Here is a 21,630-nt window from a genome sequence, read left to right on the forward strand (position 1 = left end):
AGCAGGTGCACAAAATTTACCTGCTGTGTTACCTGTAACACAGTAACAACACATCGGTCACTGTGAGGGATTTCTTTGGCCTTTGGTAAAAGGCTGACTTACATGATACAACAGAACAGGAAATTGTAGGACTGAATTATCTCTGTTGTCCATTTAGCCAAGAAATAACACTTGGTATCCTTCCTAAATTCATGTACTCTACCTCTTGAAACATTAGCATAAACTAAATAAAAGTCTAATACCTCTGAACTGAACATATGTTCTGGATTCTAACTGTGATTAGGGCATTTTGTGCTAATTCCTGGCACAGGTACAATGCAAAGTGCTTCAATATCAGTTTAAGCTCATTGTTGAACTAAAACGAAAAACAACAGGCTCTGAAAAGAGGTTAAGTGGTTACTATGGTAATCTCTGACATGGTTTAAATCAGTGTTTAAAAGGTGATAGAGGAAAAAAATTAAAGAAAATGGCTAATCCCTTTCTTTTTGGTCCACTATTCCTAAACCTTTGTTTCCCCTTTTCAAAAATACATCTTTCTCTGATGCTTCTGGAAACCAAAATCTTCTAGCTCTACATGGAGTGAGCACAACAAAGCAAAGAGATTGGAGCAGCATACATCCCCTCCTCAACCTTCTAGTGAAAATGTTGTTGTCATTGTGAGACCTGCTCTTCCTTCATGTAAAAATGCTGCTCTCTGTTCTGAAGGTCCTTCTAATGACACGGTACTTTGATATAGCTGCTTTACAGCTTCCCTTAGCTCCTGATCCTGGTTGGTAATAGCAATCAGATAATGATTTTTGTCACTGTTGGTTTGGAAATGTAGGGGAGAAAGGAAAATAAGGTATTAGCCTGGACTACCATGAAGCTTCTGCCTGGAATCCCAGCGAGGCCATTTCTGCCCCTGGATTATGCATTCACTGATGCTGGTAGTCAGAAAAATAAGTACATAAAAGTCCAGTTGGAGAACAACGCTGAACAATTCCAGATATAGCCCTTTCACACTCATCAGCTGGTCCTACAGACCCATTTGCAGCCTCTCCCAGATTACAGAGCTTTATACTTGGGAGTACTCCAGAATTAAATCTGTATTTTCTAGAATTCCTTCTGCAGTTTCCATCCAAAATATCTCTTCATACTCTAGCTTCAGATGAGTTTGATCCCTTTCAGCAGCTTTCTCAAAACTCTATAAAAACACAATTTCAGAACACCGCTTTCCAATTGCCATTGAATGTGGCTGTGTCTTTGAACTTTAAAGTATCTTCTGCTTGAGCAATAAAATCCCACACAGTAATATTAATATGTGAAGGCTGGGAATTTCCCATATTCCTTCCTTTGGCCTTGTAATTTTCTACAAGGTTCTTAGCAATATACTTTGTCTGAAACAAACATTATTATTATTTTGTGTATTATGGGTCATTAGATGCTTAGCACCAAGTGTAGGATCTACTATTTCAGCACAGCTTAACCTCAGGATGCCCTTCTGCATGTGGAAGGAAAATGGTAATAAGAATGTTTTTGGCAAATAAGCAATACATGCTTTTATGATCTCAGAATGAATACTGTCCAAGAACAGAAAGGCCCCAGAAGTGCCTGAATTTAACACTATCACTCAGCTTCTTCCTCTTATACTGTCTTCTGTATTTGAATTCAATATCTGTAAAGCCAGACAGTTTGAGATGAATGGAGACAAGGTTCCTTTTGATTTCAAGTAAGCCAATTACATTATTTTTATTATAACACAAGAAAGTGACCTCCTAAGGCATCTCTTCCAGAGAGGGAGTTAAAAAGAGAATACTCAACAAAGGTATATAGTGGGATTGCCAGCACTTTGAGTATGAAAGGTGAGAAAAGAAATGCATAATTCTAATGAACTGAAAACAGTACCCTTACAGTTCCACTTGAATCATATTGTTTTACCTTTAAAGTCATTTTAGCATCTTCAATTTCAAGATGAAAAACAACTGATTAACTGCTGAAGAATTTTAAAGCAGGATTGCTTATTCTCAAACTTCTGAACCTCTGTTTTGTTCCCTGTCTCAGTAGGAAATTCAGTTCCTTGGCAGGACAGATGCTGCAGTTACAATGTTGAACAGGCATTCGACAATCTCTGTTTACTGCATAAACTCTTCACAAAACCTGAAAACTAAAACCTTCTTAGATTTAACATTTTAAAGTTTTGGGAGTAAGAAGAAGTGAACTTGAGAAGATGTAAACACCATGAAGAAAGCAGAGTGTTCCAATATAACATGCAGCTAAATAAAGGAAATCTCACATTTTAAAATCTGTCTGACACTCTGACAGCATCTCCATAGGGATAATGATACTTTCTTTCGCAAAGCACTGTGCTATCTGAAAAGCTGTAAAAGAACTAAGTGTTATTACCAGCATTGGGAAAGGCCTATTAGATCATCTGTCCATTGCTCATGTAACTATAACAGAAAATAACAGTGATTTGCTGCTGTAATTTGACAGTGACTTTTGTAAAAATGTCCTTTCCTCTTATATCTCTGCAAGTTTCAGTTCCTGAGAGTCAATGAGCTGGGAGGCTCAGTAACTTTGTCACAGTCTCTAACTTCTATGAAGTACAACAAGGTATTAAATACAGGTTTCAGGCCCACTTTTCCACCTCCTTCCTTCACTTTTTACTTTTGGATAAGGCAGGAAAGAACAATCCTCATAAACAGCACAGTCAAAGTTCACAGAACTGCTCTTTCCACCTGAAGGCCTCCCTCTCACCCCTTTCCAAGGCAGCACCGTGCATCTCTCCCACTGGGGGTTGTGCATCCCATAGGAGTGTGGTGTTTTCCAGCAGACCTCCCACTCAGAAGCCTTGTATAAAATATACCCATCATCACCCACTGTGGTATGAGCATGCCTCCATCATGTAACCTAACCATGGTGGATGCCTGATCAGATAATGCAGAGTGTCTCATGTCATGGCAGTTGTGAAAGATCTGCAGAACTCTTGGTGCTGGATACTGTCAGGTCAACAAAGATTTTTCTCCTTATGACATAAGTCTCTGCTTCTCCACTGCTTTCAAGGGAAAGAATTGTTTCTGCTCTTCCTTATATTCCCTAAAATTTCTTGGCATGTTTGCTACAACCGGTTTTCAATTTAAGTGCCAATATAACAAAATGTCTGGAGGGAAATCAGCTGAAGTATTCAGAAGATGACTCTCAGTATGATTCACACCGCTGTGAGCAAAGAAGAGGTCTGTCTGGCCTTCTGTACTGGAGTGATAACAGATATTGGATGCAGTGTGTACTCAGATAAAGTTAATAGCAATGACATCTGGTAGATGACAGAGAGGAGCAAACTCCTGTGATCTGCTTTTTAACACTCTGTGCCCAAACCATTATATGTCAGACTTGGTAAAAGTGAATAACCTTTCAGTATCTACCACTCCTCCCTCCCACACTCAGTCAAATGAGACTGAAGGACTACTAGACACAGGGACAGCAGATCTATAGGCAGCCAAGGAAAAAGGATTCAAGGTATGCAGCTCATTAGTAGCAGCCTCCTCAATATTTAGCAGTCATTGCACATTCCCAAAGCCCTCTCACAGTCATAACAAATGCTCACACAAAGGCTTGTACCTTCAAAGTACTTCATCAACATAAATATATTAATAAGACCTTTCCCAGAAGAGAAAGCAGTGTCAGAGAGATGCCATTCAAGTGACTGGGCTGTGAGAGATAGAGCTTACATTATTTCATTAAACCTTCACCCTCCGCCTTCAATTTTAAGCCCATTTAAAAAATAGGACAGAATGTACAGTGGAGCATTATGAGCAAAAAGAAGAGTAACTGCTTGTAAAATTGTTTTGCCCCCTATGACTGAAGTGGTAATTAAGTTGTAATTCTGTGATGTGCATCAACTGAATTTGACATAAACTAAAACTGAGATTTTTATATTCATTTTGACTGATGCCACCTAATAGTTCTTTTAAAGTGACTAGTGACAACTGCCACTGGTTCACTTTGGTATACATCTTGTATAGGGGTCATAATTAAAACATTAAGGATACTTTGGAAACTTATACTTTATTTCAAACTTATACTTAATTTCATATTTAGAATTTAGTTAGCACTAGATTGCTGAGAACTGACAAACTTGCCTAAGTGTTGTAAGGTCAAGAAAGGAAATAAAGTCTGTCATTATTCAAATATTGCAAATCTCATGCAGATGTGCTTTTCAAGGGTAAATTCATTACACAATTACAATATGTATAATAGTCAGCAAAAGATATTTTGTTAGCAATGGAATTACATTTGTCATAAATTTTTGGATTAAATAAGTTGCTCAGGTTTTAATTTGTTATTTTAGTAAGACCATCATATCATATTCATGATCACTACCAAGAGTCAAACCTGTGTCTATGATATAGGTAAATCATGTTAGCCTTCATACACTCAGTGCTGTTTTTGCTAATTCTGAAGCCGGGTACTTCTTGGTTGCAGCTGTATCTGCCGTGAATACTGAAACATCTGCTGGGTCAGGTGACAATCCCTTTATGCAGATATGATCTCACCCATCCCTACTTATTACCACTTAAAATACACTAGAATTTGCTTGGAATCTTTTCTGTGGAGCAGGGACTGGAACATCAAAGATGGTAAGGTACTTGAATCAAATATGGAATACGCATGACATTTCATGTGAAACACAGATCCCAAACTTCTGACAGATGCACCTCTCCTGCTCCTTGGTAGAGATTTCTCTTCCAAATTGGGCTAAGCAATTATTTGAATCTGGCTCATCATATATATGACAGAAGTAGAGGTTCCATAATAGAGTAGAATTAAGTTTGGATGAAATAAACTTGTCTAATGAGTAAGTGGTTTTTGTAGAATCACTTTTTATTTGTACAGTGAGCTTATGAGCTGTTACAAACTAGCTACACATAGTATATAGAAAATTAAGATTAAAATGTCTCCATATACCCCAAGTTGTGATATTTATACCCCAAGTTGTGATATTTTTCCATATTGACTGGATACCTTGCATGCTTGAGCACTGAGATGCAAAAATAAAACACAAGACCTCCTGTAGTATGAAAAAATATTTAAGGAGTTGGTCTAAGCATAGTTTTTCATGATGCTTTCATATCATCATATTGCCTAGCTCCTTATAAATAAAATGGCCATGCCTTGGTGGCAGCTTCAAAAAGGTTCCATCAAAAAGGTATAAAAATAACAGTGGCTTTTCTGCATAAACAGTAACTGAAATTTGAAGAAAGGTGAGGGCAACCTAGATTTCATCTCTACAGCAAACTATTCAAAGCTCTTGCATTACTCTTCTAATATCCAGAATACTTCCAGAATTATTTATTTTAATTATCTCCTTCTGTTTTAATAAATAGTATTTTTCAACTCAGAATGCATTTCTGGAAGTAGCTCACACACTCAATACCCGTTTCAAGCAAGGTTTTAATCATATTGAATTAGCAGGGTATGAATTCTACGAAAGCAACCAAGTGACTGCATCAGGTCTTACTGTGGATGTTAGCTAGAACACTTAAGAAGCAACTTTCTATGCAATAAGGCAAATGAAACCCCACACTAATCTGTAGCCTGTTATCTGTAAGCTGCATATAGGCATATCATTGTTTATGTTCTAAAAGCCTAAAGTTATACTACGAAGGCAAAGTGACAATTCCTTTTTGCATACTTTGGCTTATTTTATGTGTTTTGAAACATAAAAGCATGAAACACTTTGACAGAACAGATAGTAGTGTAATAAAAGACCAATTTGTTACTTAATAAAATTTGGAAGGATTAATACACTCCAATTTCACATTTTCAGCTTTCTAGTATGCTGGATGCTTAAAAGAACAGGGCCCTTGAACTGAAAACTTTCTTTATCTCTTTTTTCATTTTCATATTTAAGAATGGAAGAAAAATGCCCCATATAGCAGGACACTGATGTCATCTGCAAAAAGAGAGCTCTGCAAATACTGCCACTATGAAACAATGCCATACAGAACACTCTTAATGTAGTAGTGGCTTTCAAATCAATAAGCAGTTGAAAAAGCCATCTGAAAACAGTCTTTAAAATGAACACTCAAAAAGGAAAACTGAAATCTACCATTTCTGAAAACCCAAGAAGGTTGCATGGTTCTGCAATTGATGCTGTTTTCACCACTTTTAGTCTAAATCAATACTCAGGTTTTCATCACTTGTGAGAAGGAAAGATTTCATTCAGAGATTGTCCCTTTAATTACAGAAACTAAGATTTGAATCCAAAGCACTTTATTAGCTGAATTAGACGATGAGAAACTCAGATTCATGATTACTTCTCCTCCCACCAGAGAATTAAAGCATGCTATGCACTCTGAGTGGGCAAGTACTGTCTATGAATCAAAAGGAAAAATAATGTAAAAATGAGGAAAAAATAGTCTTACGATCAGCAAATGTTGGATGTATCAGTATGAACAAGCTCACAGGATGCACAATCTGATGATGAATATTTCCAAGAAGTGTCTTGTGTATATGTAGCACCTATTCCTAATAAATAATGAATCCAAGGGATGTTGACAATGAGAGGAAAATAAAAACGGTAATAAATATTTGAGTAAGATGCCATTCCAAGGTTTTTGTAAAATTCATAATTCTAATCAAAGGATATTATTGAATAGCAGTTCAATAGAACTGTAAGGTATTTCAGTGAAACCCTATCATTATCATCACGCACAATAAGATGTCTTGAGATGCAAACCCTCGAGAATCACCAAGAAACCTAAATGCACACCACTTATAATTAAATGCAAATTCTATGTACCCAAAATGCACCAATTCAAGAAAATGTCAAACTCATGAAAACATTTTTAATAGGTTGCATAAAGTATCAAAAAGATTGATTGAATTAAGCAGAGGAGAATGTTGTATTCAGTGAGTATTGGAAAAGATGTTTATCAAAAATTTATCAGGCAAAGTAAATCTGAGGACTGCTGATAACAGATGGGAGCTGTCTCGGCAAAAAAAAAATATTGCTGGTTTTTCTGTTTCTATAGGTGAAGTGAAAAGTGTAAAAAAAAGATATTTTTCTTACCTCTTCTTTCTCTGCACTTTGCAAGTCCCTCCACTCCTCAGTGACATGACCGAAGTCCACTGTGTTCATTGCAACTTTATATTCCCCAATGATATCATGTTTGGAGAAACGATCAAAGTCATAAACTGCCATCACTAAAGTTTTTCCACCCAGCTCAGAGTATGGCACCTGCAAAGACAAGGAAATGACAAACTCTGCATCTGAGACAATAAAGATAGGTCCACTACAATGCAAATCTATTTCTTTGGTTTATCAGCTGTCATCTCAGGTAAATTGAACTGCAGAGAAAATTATGAGGTGTATTTGTTTCAGAGTCACCAGATGCAGTATTTCTTGAGACAAGGCTCTGGTACTCAATAGAACAATGTGGCAGCTCACTCATCACTCCTGGGTTTTTCTCATTCTACTTCAAATCATTTTGTGGGTGATGAAACTGAAACAAGAAGCCAAATTACTTGCACTGAAGACACATGAACTTTTCACACAATGGTGTTTTTTCCTCAATAAATCACCTGTCATCACTCAGCTCCCAGACTCATGAAAAAAACAGAACTGGCTTACTAGATATGAAACAAAGTAATTAGACACTGGATATGTCTCTTACAGTACCAATAACTATTACTTACCAAGGCATATTTTTCAATACTACACCTTTCACATGTTAGACACTAAGGTGCTTTTTAAGTCACAATGTGTAAGTAGAAATTGTGGTGGCAGAAGGCCAAGTTCTGACTAATACTCCAGCTGTTCTCATGTGATTCAGACAGATGCTGTGGTTTGGATGTTTACGAGTCACATTTTTAATATCAGGATGGAGACATGCAGTTCAGGTAAGCTACACCTGAGTGGGTGTCTGAAAAGGTCTGATTTAGGAATTGTTTGGATTTGTATGAACATTTGGTCAATCTGAATATATCCTACAGGTATAAATGGTTTCCATGGGATTCAGTAAATACTTTACTAATTAGAAAGTGAAAGCATGGCGTTACCACTGGCCTTGTTAATCTCTATGTTCTTGCCTGCTTAAACCCTAGGACTGTTGTCTTTTGTTACTGCTCAGCTTCTACTTGCTTATTAAAATACTAACTAATAAGTAGTAATTTCCTCTTTAAATAACATCTTATATAAATAACATTTAGAATAAGCTTATCAAGTTGAGAGCCAGATCTAGCTTCCATTACTGAGTTGAAAAGTTTCAGTGGTACATGGCTGTGTATCTTAGTAAATACTAGAGCAAAATCTATTTTCCATTCTCTAAATTATCTGTAGCTTCTAAAAAGCTAGAATGGGCAAAGGTATGTGAAAGGAAAAAATCTGAATAATGTTAGTTTCATTTTTACATAGCCTGAAAAACAGGGGAAGAAAAATGTTCTAAAGTTTATTTCTCTGTTATTTTACAATACTACTTAATGGAGCCTGGTCACTTGGATACAAAGACTACATTCATCATTATTTACTTTTCTGTACTTGATCTCGTAAAGCTCATTTTAGCTACCTCCCTTTCTAAATGTTTCCTTCATTTATTACTCCTAATGTGGCCTCAGTCTCCAGCTTTGTTCTGGACTATCAAGGATGGCCTCAGCTCCCGTGGAGGGCTGCTTCCTCTCCCTGCTCTCTGCTCTGACATAATCAGTCTCTTGACTTAAAGTAAGTGAGACCTTGGTAAAAGGACACACATACAGGAGTGTTTTTCTGGCACAGATGGGTCACTCCTCTAGACCTGAACCCTGTTCCCACTTTGGATCTGAGGAGGAACACCTCCCTCTGCCAGACCAGTGTAGGGCAGCTAGGATTTCTCGGCTCCTTTTGGCACTGCAGTGCGGGTACACAACTTAGACAGCGGCAGTCTGACAAACACTTGCACCCTGGAACAGCACCATGGATGTCTGGGAAAAAGAAATGAAAGAGGGAAGGACTAAGGTTCAGGGCTCAAGATGCAATACAGCAGGAACACAAGTCAACTCATTCCCATTAGCTGTATTTTGGGAGGAAGGCAGGCAGCTGTGCCCTGTGAGAAGGCAACAGCACAGGCCTGGGTTGCCTGGTGGGCAGCACTGCCAGAGAGATGGGAAGGATGCCAACAGGAGCTGTGCACCACCTGAAGTGGGTCACAGGAGCAGAGCTCTGCACAAGTAAATGAGACACTGTCAACAGCTCCCACAGAAGTTGTTATTATAGTTGCAGTTCCAGTTAAATGGTCACTGGAGTCCTCAGAACAATGACAGTACTTGGCATGCTCTGCTGGTTTTCTCTCAAGTACAGACCACGGACCACAGGGGATGATCAGTACCATATTGAGATGCACCTAAACACTCTGTCAGGTCTGGCATGGCAAACAAATTATTTTCTGGAGCATAAAATTTAAATATTGAAGATGTGACTTACAACAAGTGGACATTATAGTCCAGAAGTGGCTGATCTTATTTATAACTTGTGTCTTCATCTTAGATGACAGCATTATTTGTTCCTTCTTTGCCTTAGTGAGCTGCATGGGAATACGTAATTTAGAACTCTGTTTTCTTTTAAATGCTCTCTTAGGAAAGCTCAAGAAAGAAATAACTCCCCACAAAAGATTACTTTTATGAACATCTTCAAGGAAAAAATAAGCTTATATATGCAGTAGTAGTTGTGGCCTACAGGGATATCTTTCTCATTGAATGATTTCATAGCCTGAGTCTTTCACTGTTCCTGTTTTCATTCTGTAGCTGTCATTATAAGATTGGGCACAAAGAGAAAGGCCTGAAGTAACAGCAGAGGAATGTATATAAGGAGAAGCCCTGTGGAACATGCTGTACACTATTCCTTTATTCTATTTAACTGGGGTTTGAATTCGGCCATAGTTTTAGAAAAACACTATTAATAGATACTACTGGAATGATGTAAATACTGCAATGTAAGGCTTACCTACATTTATTCAATTCATATTTTATTAAACCTGAGAAAGGATTTCTTTTCATACATAAAGTAGCACGGCAAAGAACTGCTGGGACAATGTCTAGCAAGACTAATCTGCCATATTGTCCTTCACCCATTTACTTCCCTTGAGTTTTAATTTATATTTCAGGAAATGTTATTCTGAATTTAATAAATCAGATATTTAAAGAAAACATTGGTCTAGTGAAATTTACATGACATTTGTTCAAGTGTCACTGTTTTCTGAATTTCTTGTACATTTTATCCAGCCATAAAATATGGATCAGATTGCCATCTATAAGGATAATCAAAGTGCCTAAAACCAAACTGTGCCTTTCAAACCTTTCTGACCCTGTATTATATAGCAAGATTGAGTATCATGGGTTTCTACAACATGAAAATTAATTTTGCTGCAGTTATCAATTAACTAAGACATCTAAATTCATAGCCAAGCATGAGATACAAAGTGGTTAAATTAAGAAGTATCAATAATTATTAAAAAACTACCTTGAATGTAAATTGCTCATTGAAAACAGGGTTAAGGGTCTTTCTATGGACTTTTGTCTCATATTTCTTCTTCTTATCAGGCAGCAGGAAGACTTTCACATAGGGATCAGATGTACCACCCATATCTAATGCAGGCAGCTCAGCTGCTTGAATAATCCCAACCAGAAGCTGAAAAGAGAGTAAAAAACAGCAGAATGAAATTTCAAATAGATATCTATAGAAATACTGAACAGAGGAATGCATATGCAGACTCTATTTCTGGTCTAGGAGAAACTATACATCCCTCGCTTCTCCCTGCCACCCCCCCCTTTAAGGAAGGCAAATGAAGCAACACTATTGACTTTAGAGAACCAATTATGGCAGATGCAGACTGTACAAAGGCTGTTTTAAAGCAGAAAAGAGGTTTTCAAAGGGCAGCTGATTACAGCTAAATACAGACTTCATCCTTTTAAAGACTGCAATCAAATAACTTTCAATTGCTCTCTCCTCTTGTGCATTATTTTTCTCTGCTGAGCACCATGAATAGAAATCACATTATTAAACAATCAAGAATGTCTAATTTTGACTACAAATTTGTATTCTAAACCCCCAACATGTAACCTTCCCCCAGCCAAACACAAAAGGTGATAAAATCAAATGCAAATTCTCAGGCAAAGCTTTACTGAAAACAAATGAATCTTGCAGTCTTCCTTGTATTTACATTCTCTTGCTATGTACGTGAATGGGCCCAGGCAGTAAACTAAGGACAGCATTTTCAAAAAATATCTCAAGAAAATGAACCTTTGGTAACTAAGTCCTAATAGCAATTTTTAATCTCATTGCAAAACAGAAAAATTGTATTGTTAAAACTCTTATACACTTCAAAGATAAGACTGAAGCACATATGGAACTTGTAAACATCTTGGCTGTTTTCTGTGTTATAAATAAAGGCTTATGCTATGTTATGTTATGTCATGTTATGTCATGCAATCTAGACACCCCTGACCGCATGAGGCCTCATCAACATAATGCAGCTCAGAAAAAGAAAATAATTTTAATCTTGTTTCATAGATACAAAACTAAAGTAAACATTGAAGTGTTTCCTCAAGGTCATTCTGAAGATATTAGGAACTGGGAATGAAATCTGAGAATATTTTCTTCTAAATCAGTGCTTCAATCACAATATATTTGCTTGTCTCATGGATGAATTGTTTAAAATTGGAAACAGGAACTCTATCAACTGGAATATAGAACAATGTAGTACATCTGTGAAAGAAACTTCTGGCTTCTAAGAGACTCCTCAAAGCTGGACTTAAAAGTTGGACAGTTTTAAATTCACAGTATGGCCTGCATGCTTTCTCACTGATTGGACTCTTAAGCTCCATGAAACATTTTCCTTTTGCTGTATGAAATTATTCTTTTGTGTCTCACTTTTATTCTAGATGCATCAGTTCATAAATACATGAATAGGCTCAGGATTTACACATCAAAGAGTGAAAAACAAGTCTGTGATTTTTAGTTAACACAGTGGAAAAGCAATTCAATTCCCCTTTACAATTTTTCTCTCTGAAACTGAGGCACAGTGCTCTGGAGAGTTCATTGGTCATCTTGTATTCTTAACCCTATGCAATATATTAGCCAAATTTTGGGACTGTAGTTTCATGCCATTGCACTATACTAACATAACTGAATCCCCTCTCCTACTCTTTTACATCATCTATCGTTTGAAATTTTAAGCCGCTACATAGTTCAGAGCAGCACAACAAAACAGAAATCCACAACTCAGATAATTTATTATCTTAATTAAATACAGACTTACAGATTTGTGGCTCTTCCCTCCTATTTTCCTTTGTAAAATACGGCTCATAAAATCAACATACCCTTTAATAAAATTCACACAGAAAATTTGTTTTCATAGTCTAAGAAAACTGAAATCCATTTTTCAGAACACATTTGCAGCTTTTCCATTTCCCCTCATTAAATCTTCTGCTTCTGAAGGGTCTACACTTCATACTGATTTCATACTGATTTCAAGGGGGATCAGTGTGACTTATCACATGGCCAGGCAATTTGCTCTGGGAGTTGAGGAAAAGCTCCTTTAGCAACAGTTTCTTGAAAGGCTTCAGAACTCTTTTTAGCTCCTGCATTGTAAAACAAGCACTGGTAGTCAGAAGATTGTTGAAATAAAGGCAAAGACTATTTATTATGCCAGGGCATAGCTGTGTATAAATACCTTCCTGCTAATAGAGAAATTTTTCTTAATTTCTCTTATTGTCTTTGCCTTGCAACAAGTAGGAGTACCATGCTCTATGAACAGCATCAAATAAAGAATATGAATGTGGAATTTACACAAGTACATATGGAAGGCAGTTCAGGTGACGAATAGGAATTACCTGGGATTTACCTTCAGTAGTCATTATTTTGACTGATATTGTCAAAAATGAAATGCAGGATATGTGTTCTCAAGCTTACTGAAAGATACACAATAGAAGTGAAGAAGTCAGATGAGTTGGTGTGTTTTGGGCCAAAATTAAGCACAGTGAATTTTAATGTGAGGCTGTGAATTGGTTTATTTGACAAAACTGATCCCTGGCAAAGAGGCTGGGTAGGGGAATAAAATATGTTCAGCATGTGGCCAGACCTGTTAAGCTGGTCAATTCTAGGACTACACATTACAGTGTCTACTAATTCTGAAAACTTAAGTATGCCAAAGTTTAGTCTTACCAGCTTCAGAGCAGAGTACTGAAGGAGTATCAGTCCTTAAATTCTTGTCCAACCTTCCTGTGTTTTTTTGGGTACAGATCTTTTTATTTGAACTTTTATTTCAGACTAGAATTTTGGGAAGTGTACTTTCATGGAGAGCAACAGAACCTGATGCAGCTAGTTATTACAGCAAAGCACACACTTGATAAAGTGAGAGAAAGCAATCTCACCAACCTTCTAAAAGACCCAGTGAATCAACTTACCTTTAGCTCTCTCTATTTTTCCTCCCATTTGTGTTTGCTCACATTTTAAATACCTGAAGGCTGAAACTACATTTTGGTGACTGCATGCAAACTCCATAACTGATGTGGATTGACATTGGCTGGTGATGCTTTAATTTAAGTTATTAATAATCATTAGATAAAACTGGATGTTCAGTTTTTGATTAAACGTGTAATATAAAGTCCAAGAGCACTTAATACCAATTTAGTAGTACCTCTAATGAATTTTCTGTCTTATTTTCTCCCTTTAGTCCATGCAAGTAGTAAGGATTTTGGAAATATCTACTTTAACTAAATGCATTACTTCATTCTCCACCTGCACACACAGAAACGAGATATTACAGGTTGGTTGTGTCAAACCTGATTGTTCTGGAAGTCATAATCCAAAGAATATTGTATTTTTCCTAGCTTCTCAACTTCCTTGGCTTCTTCCTTCTCTTCCCCATCAGTCAGCCCAGTCTCAGCATCATCATCCTTAAGAGCCTAGAAAAAAGAAATGTAATATTCATAAATGAGGCAAAGCGTTAAGTAGCAGTTTAAAATAGACACGATCCTCAAATCTATTTTAGAGCCATTAAAAGCAAGCAAAACAGCAGAAATTCAAATATGCAGTTTTCATATATATCTCTACTTTCTGAGTTGCTCAATAAGATGTTATAAATCAGCAAGCAAGCAATGGAAGTAGGAAGAAAGCTCCTTGGACTATAACAAGCAAGGATTGTTATAAAAAACCTGCAAGTAGAAACAAAGTATCACCTTGATGTGAAGAAATAGTCCTTCTGGGCTCAGACTGGCTCTTAAAGAGGCACAAGGAGGCAAACATGCTATTAAATAAGCCAAGTCACGCATTCATTCAACTTAAGAATCTTGGCAATGTCAAACCTGGTTGTACATGCTGTGCATTGTTTGCATTTGGCAACACATTTCTGTAGGACTACTGTGATAAAGAGCATGTGCTGTGGATGAGCTCTTTCTACAATCATACGCCAAACATTTTTCATGTTTTTTAGAATGAATATGGAAGCAAAGTTTCCACCATGCCATTAGCAAATGCATGTTCCTCCTTTTCCCTCCCTCCCGAGACCAATTTCCTTTTTATTCATTCTCGCAATAAAGCTTGGCTGAACCAAATTGATTGCAAGTTGATTTTAGTTTGCTTAGAAAGAAACACAAAAATAAAGAAATACAGTACTGCTTGCAAGCTTTGTCTATTGCATATAACCTATTTTTTAAAGGACACAGCAGTTATCTTAGATTTTATACATAATTAAAATACTAAATGACGTATTTTTTTTTCCTGTACCAGAAAGCAGAAGTATTTTCACTGTGTAAAAGGTAATTCATACACATTATTAAACCATATGAACCATAATTAACTATGTAGATCTTATTCTAACAGATTCATTCCTGGATAAGAAGTGAAAAATAGACAAAAGTGATGAGGCAAATAGTGAAAAATTGTGGAAAATGTGAAAGTAAAGTTGAGAGTGTGAAAATAAAGAATCAATACTGAGCACTCATCCAGAATTATTTGCATGTTACAGTAAACACAGTACTTGTCTGTAAGAGCCCTATCTGAATGAAGGTTCTTTCTGTATGAAGTTTCTGCTTGCACGGACAAAGTGCAAAGCCAGAATAAGATGTATTCTTTGTTGCAATGTTATTTTTCTGCAATTGTGGTTTTTTTGTGTTGTAAGAAACCTTCAGCATTTCTTAACAATAGAATGCTGCTGGAGCTCTCTGAAAAGGTAGCAAGGCTAGAGAGTAGCTGTGTACGCAGCTATAGTGCTTAGGGGAAGAAGAAACATGAAAGCATTAACATTCTCACTCAGCCTTGAATACAGTGAGGGCCACGCAACATCGTGTGGGTTTGGAAAGAAGGAAGATTCATCTCTGAAGTAGAAAATGTTCTTCTTCAGAAGCCAGATCTAAATAAAAAAGGTCAGACTCAAAACTGTATGATACTAAGTAATTATTTCTCTACTTTTGAAATTAGCTAGAAATTCTGTTGGTGTAGCTCAAACGAAACCAATCCAACAGCTTTGATTTTTGTGAGCTGAGGAGCTGGGTCTCATGTAAATATCTGAATGTTAGTGAATGATGGATTCTCTACTAGAAACATAAATTGCATTGTACTTGGATGAGATTGGGGGGAAAGGTCAGTGATAGACAGAATCACCTGTAAGAGTGGAAGAATAGTATTTTTTAAATTAAACCATTTCTATTCGGAAGGGCTGAACTGCCTGAAATGAAATTTAGTTTGAGACATTTTATCACTGAGCTCTTAGTAAGTTCCCTAACTGTAGCACAACGCTTTTGTTGGTAAAACAAGAAATGTGACACTTGAAAACTGATAGGCTCTCTGGCAGACCGTACATGTGATTTTCAGGATATGGAGTGATATGATTATGCCAAACACTCTTGCTTTGGTAATAAAAATAAGCTTAGGGTTTTGTGGTCATAAAAAAAGATGTGACTCAATCCATCTGAAGCAACCAGGTTTATTTGAGCCTGGAAACAACAGGAAAAAACAGGAAGTCAGAGTGGGATGTTAACTCCAAGATCCACTGCTCTGAATCATCCTTGTATGGTCCTAAAAGAGGATTCCATGATAAAGGTGTGATATACAGCTCCAGTATATTATTGTTTCTGGGACAAGTACTGGACTTTCTGCTTTTCCGCTTGCTTTTGACCTGGATTTTCTTTGAGAGGAAATATCCTATGGCCATTCCCCAGGGAGAAAAGTGAGAAGGCAAAAAGAACATTATATGCTAATTTCCAAGTCAGAGGAATTTGTAAACAGTCCACCAAGGCAATAGTTATATATCCATACTTTCTCTGGGAAAACTACATTCTCTTCTGCAAAGCCGCTCAGTCCAGATGACAGAGCTGTGGGTAGCTCAATGTGAAAAAAAGTTCTTACTGTGACTACAGAAAATATAATGGGAAGCTAACATCTCTCTTGCAAGGGAGTTTTGAAGTGCAGGCAGGAAACCCTGTATGCTTAAGAAACTCTCTCCACAGGTTATGAGAAGCCTACTGGAAAGGTGAAAGCTATTTCCATGAGAGATGGAAAACATTGTACCTTACTGACATCAGCTGAGGAGCTACATGATTCTTCTTGACCTTGACTCAGAAACACTGAACCACTAAGAAAAAACACTGAGAAAGAAATAGTGTTTTTATATGGACAAGTTTGTGGCACTGGGGGAGGGAAAAAAATATCTCTAAAGCAGTCTATAAATAATAGTTTTTACTGTTGAGAGAGGAATTTGCTTTCAAACTAGAGGCTAATGCCTCAGGAAGAAGCTGAGTCAAAAGAAGCACTGAAGTTTCTCATGTTTGATTTAGCTGCTGAGTTCCAAAGACGAAGAAGAATTGATTTCCTTCAAAGTATTTGAAACACCCCACAGGGATTTTAATTTTGTATTGAGATTCTCTGAAAGATCAATATTTAATGGAATACTACTACAACCCTCAATTTATAGCATACTGCATCACACTGTGTTGAATCTTACTATTGCATTACTAGAATCAACTAAAAGTAAGCAGCTATATTTTATTTTTTTAATAAAAATTAAAAAAAAAATAATTATAAGCAAGTTTTTTCATCAAGCCTTTGCAACTGATAAACTGTAACCAGAAAGATTGGATTTAGATGCTGAGGAATGTAAGCCCTGCCTTCTCTACCATTTTCTTTAACTTCATGATATTTTAAATGCTTTTTTTTCTGTGAAATATGCAACATGGAAATGCATAATTACTTTGTGCTGGAGACTGGATTTATCTTTTCTAATTTGAGCTGACCATGAATTTTACTCGAGCAGTTTCTTCATTTCTGCATTACATATGCAGAAACACACAACAGTAAAACATCTACGTCCTCTCAAATGCATTTAAGTATCTGAATAATAGGCTTATATGTAAACAGGTGTAGGAATGTACCAAGAAAGTGTTAATCCAGCACAAACATTTCAAGGTGATACATCTGTGTCCACTGAAATCAGAACCACTACTCTGCAGTAGTTCTTACAACAAAAAGACCTAAATTACAGCAATTTGAGATCCACTGTTCAATCTGCTGGTTGCATCTTCACTTTCATAATGTTATTGAGAGTGGTTTTGCAGCCTCCTCTTTTCTTCTGAGATGTTAAAGAAAATGCGTAATTTTCAATTCTTTTGAAACTCCACGCCCTGTAGTGGTTTTTCACACTTCCTGGATTTTTTCTCCCTCTCACTCCCCTAGCTGACAAAAGCCTCTCTCGGGTGCCACTGCATCCCGACACTGCAAACATTCCTTGCTTTCAGCTCAGGTCCACCAAAACCCCTGCACCTTGTCACTAGGCTTGCCCCACTACTATCAACTATGAACCACGAAAGAGATTCTGGGGCTTTAAACAACTTTACTTTAATCTCCCCCCAAACTATGTGTAGAAAATGAGAGAGTGTACAAGGGCAGCTGCCCTGCTGGTTGCCTCCAAACTCCACATGTGCAGAAGCTTCAGGAAAGCAAAGTGGTAGGAGACTCATGTGACAAAGCTGTTGGGGGTGCAAGTGTACTTCCTTGCCTCTGTACTGAGAGGCAGAGGCCACAATCATGACTGAGTCACATCTTGTTAATGACTAGTTTATGTTGCAAACCATTTAAAATGCAAAGTGTCTTTCACTTCTGTATATAAAGAAATGCTTTCACTAACAGAGGTTTTAGGGTTCCTCCTGTTTATGGGGTGGCCTACAGCCTCACTTTTAAGGAGACAAGTTACCATTAAGCAAGAAGGAGAGACATTGCGAAGCGAAACAAAACACTGACTGCAGCCTGTAAGTTTGTTCACTGCATGGTGCACGCTCCTGTCCTGATTTCCATCTCCACCTGCCTCTCTATCATTTCTTTTGGAATGGTGAAGGAAATATTGTTTTAATGTTTGAATGATGCCCAGTCCTCAGGCTTGTGCAATGCCTGGTGAGCTGGAAAAAGAAAACAGTAAGATTTTGTAGCAAGAATGTTCTGTGCCATGTCCAACAATGAATTTATTGGAAAGGCAATTTTTCCTTCACAACTAGAAAGGACTGCTTTTCCACTAATGCTGGTACATCTCTTATCATTATCTTTCCCATTCAAGAACACCATAATTCTGATCTGGCCAATTTTTATCCCAAGAGAAAACAAAAGCCTCTAAAAATTCCCATCTGGTTCCCTATCACAAAGCAGACAAGGCTGCAATTGTAACATGTTCTCTATCACAGTCCCTCAGAAGGAAAGGCAATATTTCATTCATTCAGCATCTGCTTTCTCTCCATGAATTAATTTAAAGAGCATGTTGTGCCTGGGTTTCCAGTGGCTGCGACAGGTTTTGGTCATTGTGAAATCTACTTTGCCATTACTGCTCTAAGAATGTTGGTCTCACATACCAGCAGTGGGCCACACTGGTGCACACAATGAAAAAAACCCTGCTGGGTTCAGCATGCAATGCCCTGACTTGCTTGATATACTCCCTTGCTTGTTATCCAGCTTTTAAATGGTCTTCGTCGGGTTATTCAAAAGGTTTTCTTTCTTTAGGAGCTCTATGACATGAGGTCATCATGTTCAGCTTAAGCATTTGCTGAATTGTTTGGGTACCAAAATACCAACTTAATCTGGCACAACAGAAAAATACAGATAATGCTGCAGGTGTTCATTGTAAAATACGAATTCATTCATTTAAGTTGGAGCTGTTAGGCTTAAAAATCAATCTGGTTTTAATGTTTCATAAATCCCTATAGCAAGTGTTTATAGACTGAAAAAAGATGAAGCTGATCTCAGACCTGGGAGCCTATTTTGGGAGTTCACCCTGTGGGTCAGGGTCTGCTTTGAAAGCAGGGCCCATATGTGTGTGAAGCAAAAGTAGCAGGCACTCCTGCAAGCATACTGCTGGCTCTGCCCCACCTGCCATATGGCAGCAGCTCTCGCCTGCACAGCAGCAGGCTGTGAGTGGGAGGCAGCTCAGGCTGCTTGGCCAGTGCATGCTGCTCCATCAATTGCTCTGCATCCTCCCCAGATTAATGGCACCGGGCCAGGTGGAAGCATGCTTTGGGACAGAGCTGGCTCCTTGACCTGGGAGGACCACTCAGAGTATTACATTTATTTGTGTTTGGAAAAATCTGTCATACTATATAATTAGGACTACGTGTATTTGATAGTGAAAATTAACCTTAAGATAGCCAGACATGATTTACTGAGTGCCACTTTGATCTATGGAGAAAAAGTTGGCACAGACCTGTTCTACTGGCTTAGGTCCTTAAAAAGAGATAAGATGATTGTCTGACCATCTTCTAAATAGGATTTCATGAGGTACCCGACATTCTCATGTTTGAAGGCTGTCTGCTATTCATATTTGTAAAGGGTAAATACCCTTGCTTAAAAAGAAAATTATTAAATATTCCCAAATATTTAGTTTTTATTTTAATGTTTTAAAAACATATACCTCATTAATATGAACTGCTGGTCTTGTTGTAGATTATGCATACCCATTAACTTCAGACGTAGTGTAGGAGTTCAGCTCTCCATACAGTCTGTGGATATAGGTAAATGTCTTCAGAGTCTGATTCAAGTAATTTAATTTAAGGACTAATTGCATACTTCCTAAATGCCACTCATTAGGAACTAGCAGACTCTGGTCTTGAATAAAGAACTTCAGTTTGGTCTGTTAATCAAGAAAATGCAAAAAACATCCTTGAAAATGGAAGCTTCCAGTGGTAAGACCTTCACTATAGAAAACAAGACATGTAAAAGAATAAGTAGTATCTGCATCTTCATGTACCCCTAACAGCACAGCAGGTTACAATAGAAGTGACAAACTAATTACTTTACAGAAAAAATAGTTTAACAAAGGAGGAAAACAAACTCAGGAAGCATGCAAAGCAGGGTCCTATGTTTTCTTAGGAGTGACTGAGAGGAAGAGACAGGAATGCAAATAAGCCCAGTCTTGTGTCTCACAGCTATTGCTTCCATATTTTCAGGCTTCTGAAATCTAATATAAATCTAAATTTCAAAAGAGTTTTACAGAAAACCTATTTGCAGAACACAAACACTCATCCATAACATTTTATCTTCATAAACATGTTATTCACATTTTTCAAGAAGTTTTATGCACACTGCACAGTTGTCTTTGAGGCAGGTGAAAAAGCAGGACTACTGGTCAAGGCTGAGATTGAATTAATGTACAAACAGGACTCAGTCAATCCATTTCCACTGCCACAGTAAACTTATTGGGCTTGTTTTCTACGAAGACTCATCCCCAGTGTTTCTGACTAACCCTCCCCACTGCAGTGGCCCTGCAGCACATCATCATCTGAGTGTGAATTAGGATGTCTCACAGCATTGTGGATAAGCCACAGCGGGCATTAAAGCTAAAAAAGCGGGCTGAGGATGACAACAAATGGGGATGGGCATGCTGACACCAAGACAGGTAGCAGCACTGTGGAATAAACACTTCACTATTCTCTAGGCATCCAGCTGGGAAAACAAACAAGCACGTAACCAAATACTGCTGAAGAAAAGACCACTGCCAACAACAGAGCTCCTGTCCCTCAGAAAGGTCCTCTTGGATATTTTTCTGGCAATAAAGGCTTGAGTTGCTTCAAATGAAATCCAGGCTCTCTAGATGTCAGTGTGGATTATCCTGACTTCATTTGGGCTACTGTCTTCATACTGCACTCTACTTTGGAATATTTCAGGGACTTAACACTAAAAATCTTGTTCCTTCAGTATTTTGTCTACATGAGGGCAAGAGTGTTGGATGATCAACAGCTAGAATCATAGGGTGAATCAATATTAAAAAAACCATTGTTTGTTGGAGTTTGGCTGGGTGCAATTGCGGCTCTCATTGTCATGTCACTTTACAACATCTGCTATTCAGAGAGGAACATTAATCAGAATATTCTGATTAAGTTAGTACATAACCCCAATGTAAAAGGAAGATCTATGTAAAGGAAAAACAAACGTACAGAGAAGTCAAGCGTCTGACTGAAGGACACAGTAAGTCAGTAGCAGAGCCAAGAATATACTACTCATACCCCAGGCTGTAGTACATACACCTAATACCAAATCTCCTATTTCACCTAATACACACATTGTAAGCAAAAAATTCTTTACTAGTTACAATGTTTTAGCCTGATGAAATTATTAAATCTCATTTTCTACAAATGCTTTGTGACCTC

At 37.5% G+C, this 21,630-nt stretch overlaps 1 protein-coding gene across 3 annotated transcripts in view; it reads right to left on the reverse strand.

Moving 5' to 3' along the window:
- Positions 1–21,630, reverse strand: part of SYT1 (synaptotagmin 1) — a 255,317-nt gene that overhangs the window by 62,804 nt on the left and 170,883 nt on the right. For all 3 annotated transcript variants that reach the window (XM_031055590.1, XM_031055591.1, XM_031055592.1), the window contains 3 exons: positions 13,795–13,917; positions 10,472–10,639; positions 7,052–7,219 (listed from right to left, as the gene is read on the reverse strand). In XM_031055590.1, coding sequence (XP_030911450.1) covers positions 7,052–7,219; positions 10,472–10,639; positions 13,795–13,917 — 459 coding nt within the window. The remainder of the gene's footprint in view (positions 1–7,051; positions 7,220–10,471; positions 10,640–13,794; positions 13,918–21,630) is intronic.

The sequence above is a fragment of the Geospiza fortis genome, unplaced genomic scaffold (genome assembly GCF_000277835.1).
Source record: "Geospiza fortis unplaced genomic scaffold, GeoFor_1.0 scaffold166, whole genome shotgun sequence".
Lineage (NCBI taxonomy): Eukaryota > Metazoa > Chordata > Aves > Passeriformes > Thraupidae > Geospiza > Geospiza fortis.